This window comes from Pygoscelis adeliae, unplaced genomic scaffold (assembly GCF_000699105.1).
Source record: "Pygoscelis adeliae isolate BGI_AS28 unplaced genomic scaffold, ASM69910v1 Scaffold126, whole genome shotgun sequence".
Classification (NCBI taxonomy): Eukaryota; Metazoa; Chordata; class Aves; order Sphenisciformes; family Spheniscidae; genus Pygoscelis; species Pygoscelis adeliae.
The window spans coordinates 1,581,844-1,584,120 of NW_008824896.1; the positions used below are offsets into that span (position 1 = coordinate 1,581,844).

Consider the following 2,277-nt stretch of genomic DNA (forward strand, 5'->3'; position numbering starts at 1 on the left):
AGGTCGTCTTAACCATTCGAAGCTCCTCACTAAATAAGGTCCCTGAGTCTCTGCGTCATTTCTGCTCCTGCTGCATCTCCAGCCCAGGGTATCAAGTGCAGATCACTTGCTGTGGTGCTCATTCCTGCCTTGCTGGTATTATGTGACTGGGGGCTGTGTTACATCATAGACTAAAGCATGGACATGGAAATTGCTTAATGGCAGTAGAGGCAGCTGCGCAGATTTGTAATGTAGGCACAGGCAGCAAGTAGCTTCAGGAATGGAGACAGGTGAGACTGTGGAATAAAGAATGGGATAGTGACAGAGTTAAGTGGAAAGGGCATAGTTATGTCAGGAGACAGAAGTTAGCAGCTATGAAAGAAACAGGTCTAAAAGGAGTATTTGTGGTCCAAACTTATGATTAACAGCACTAATGAAATTTACCCTAAAATTTCAGTTCTCTTGGCTGGATTTTTTTTTTTTTTTAAAGGATTAATGAAACTTAAAAAGCAATGGCAATGTAGTGCTTTTTTGAATCTGAGGTTAATTTAGTGCCTGTGCTCAATCTGGACCTGCAATTTTAAAATAGCATTTGAGATTGATATGATAACCACAGAATAAATCTCAAGCATTCTCTTTTTACTTCAGGTGCTCGTACTCTGCAGATTCCCCGAGCCAAACTACCAGATGATGGTGAATACACTTGTATTGCTAGAAACCAAGCTGGGGAAAGTCAGAAGAAGAGTTTCCTAACTGTTCTTGGTTTGTTTTTTTACTATCTTCTGAAATAATATCTATTGCTTTGAAAATGCAGTACTTTATTTTTATTAGGTTGTTTTCTGTCCTCTCACAAAACAAAGGCAGAAATAACTCTGAGCTTCTTCTACAGTGCCCCCAAGCATCAAAGACCACAGTGGAACCTCACTGACAGTGCTGAACGTGAGAGTGGGCACCCCAGTGATGTTAGAATGTGAATCAAATGCTATTCCACCACCAGTCATCACCTGGTACAAGAACAGGCGCATAATTTCAGAGTCTGCAAATGTGGAGATCTTGGCAGATGGGCAAACGTTACAAATCAAGGGTGCAGAGGTAGGCCAGGCTTGTTGGATGCTGCATCTGCCACTACTCTGCTACTGTTAAGCAATTATTTTGCTCTTTATTCGTGTATTGTGCTAGCTGTACGTAGGAGATTTATTTGTTGGAGGCCTTTCATTCTGCCAAAAGGACCTTGAGTTGGCAGAGGCAAAGGCTGTTAATATCTTTGAACTGTAGCATTAAAATAAGACTCCATAATAAGTTTTTTTTAATTATTTATTTTTATTTTAGGTTTCTGACACGGGCCAATATGTGTGCAAAGCCATAAATATTGCAGGGCGAGATGATAAAAATTTCCATCTTAATGTTTATGGTGAGCATACTCTGCATGATCTGAAGTAGTTATTATAATACCATTGACATTGTAGAGTAGACAATTCAAAATCAGTTTACAAAAATATTTGGTAACCAAACCATTCTTATTGTTTCCATTCAATTTGTAGTGCCACCAAATATAGAAGGCTCTGAACAAGAGTCAGTCAATGAAACTATCAGCAATCCAGTTACCTTTGTGTGTGATGCTACTGGAATTCCTCCACCAACATTAGTGTGGCTTAAGAATGGAAAACCAATAGGTAACATTCTCTCACGCTCTCTTCCGCTTTTTTTTTCCCCCTTTGGGGCACCACTGTGCTATTTGCTGTCTGTGTTTTGTTTTTTCTTCATCTGTCTCTAGACAGACTCTTATGTTAACTGATTGGAATCTTTGTTCTGTTTTGTTTTGAAATTTTGATGGAAAAATTTCTCAAGATGAGTTTGCTCTCTGTGGCCTCATTTGGAGTGACTACTTGTTTACATATTTTCAGAAAACTCCGATTCTCTTGAAGTTCATATTTTATCTAGTGGAAGCAAGCTTCAGATTGCTCGCTCTCAGCTTCTAGACAGTGGGACCTACACGTGTATTGCCTCAAATATAGAGGGAAAAGCTCAGAAAAGTTATGTGCTTTCCATTCAAGGTAAGGCATGAGAGTACAGTGAGCAGAACTGGATAATAGTTGGTTGAGTATGACACCGTGTCTATACTGGAGACACTGAAATAACACAAACCTGTAGAAAAGTGGAGAATTCGGACCATTATTTCTATCATCTGCAACCAGTGGGGAAAACATGATTAGAGGCTTATATACTGTTAGTCAGAAATTTGCGTGAAAAAGAATATTCTTAACCTCTGATTGTAGGAGAACTTGAAAGCAGTTGGGA

The 2,277-nt window shown here is 39.3% G+C and overlaps 1 protein-coding gene across 1 annotated transcript in view; it reads left to right on the forward strand.

Annotated features, from left to right (window-relative positions):
- Positions 1-2,277, forward strand: part of HMCN1 (hemicentin 1) — a 214,120-nt gene that overhangs the window by 165,661 nt on the left and 46,182 nt on the right. Inside the window, exons 62-66 of the mRNA XM_009324659.1 lie at positions 628-741; positions 869-1,071; positions 1,309-1,390; positions 1,521-1,652; positions 1,884-2,033. Of these exons, the coding sequence (XP_009322934.1) occupies positions 628-741; positions 869-1,071; positions 1,309-1,390; positions 1,521-1,652; positions 1,884-2,033 (681 nt within the window). The remainder of the gene's footprint in view (positions 1-627; positions 742-868; positions 1,072-1,308; positions 1,391-1,520; positions 1,653-1,883; positions 2,034-2,277) is intronic.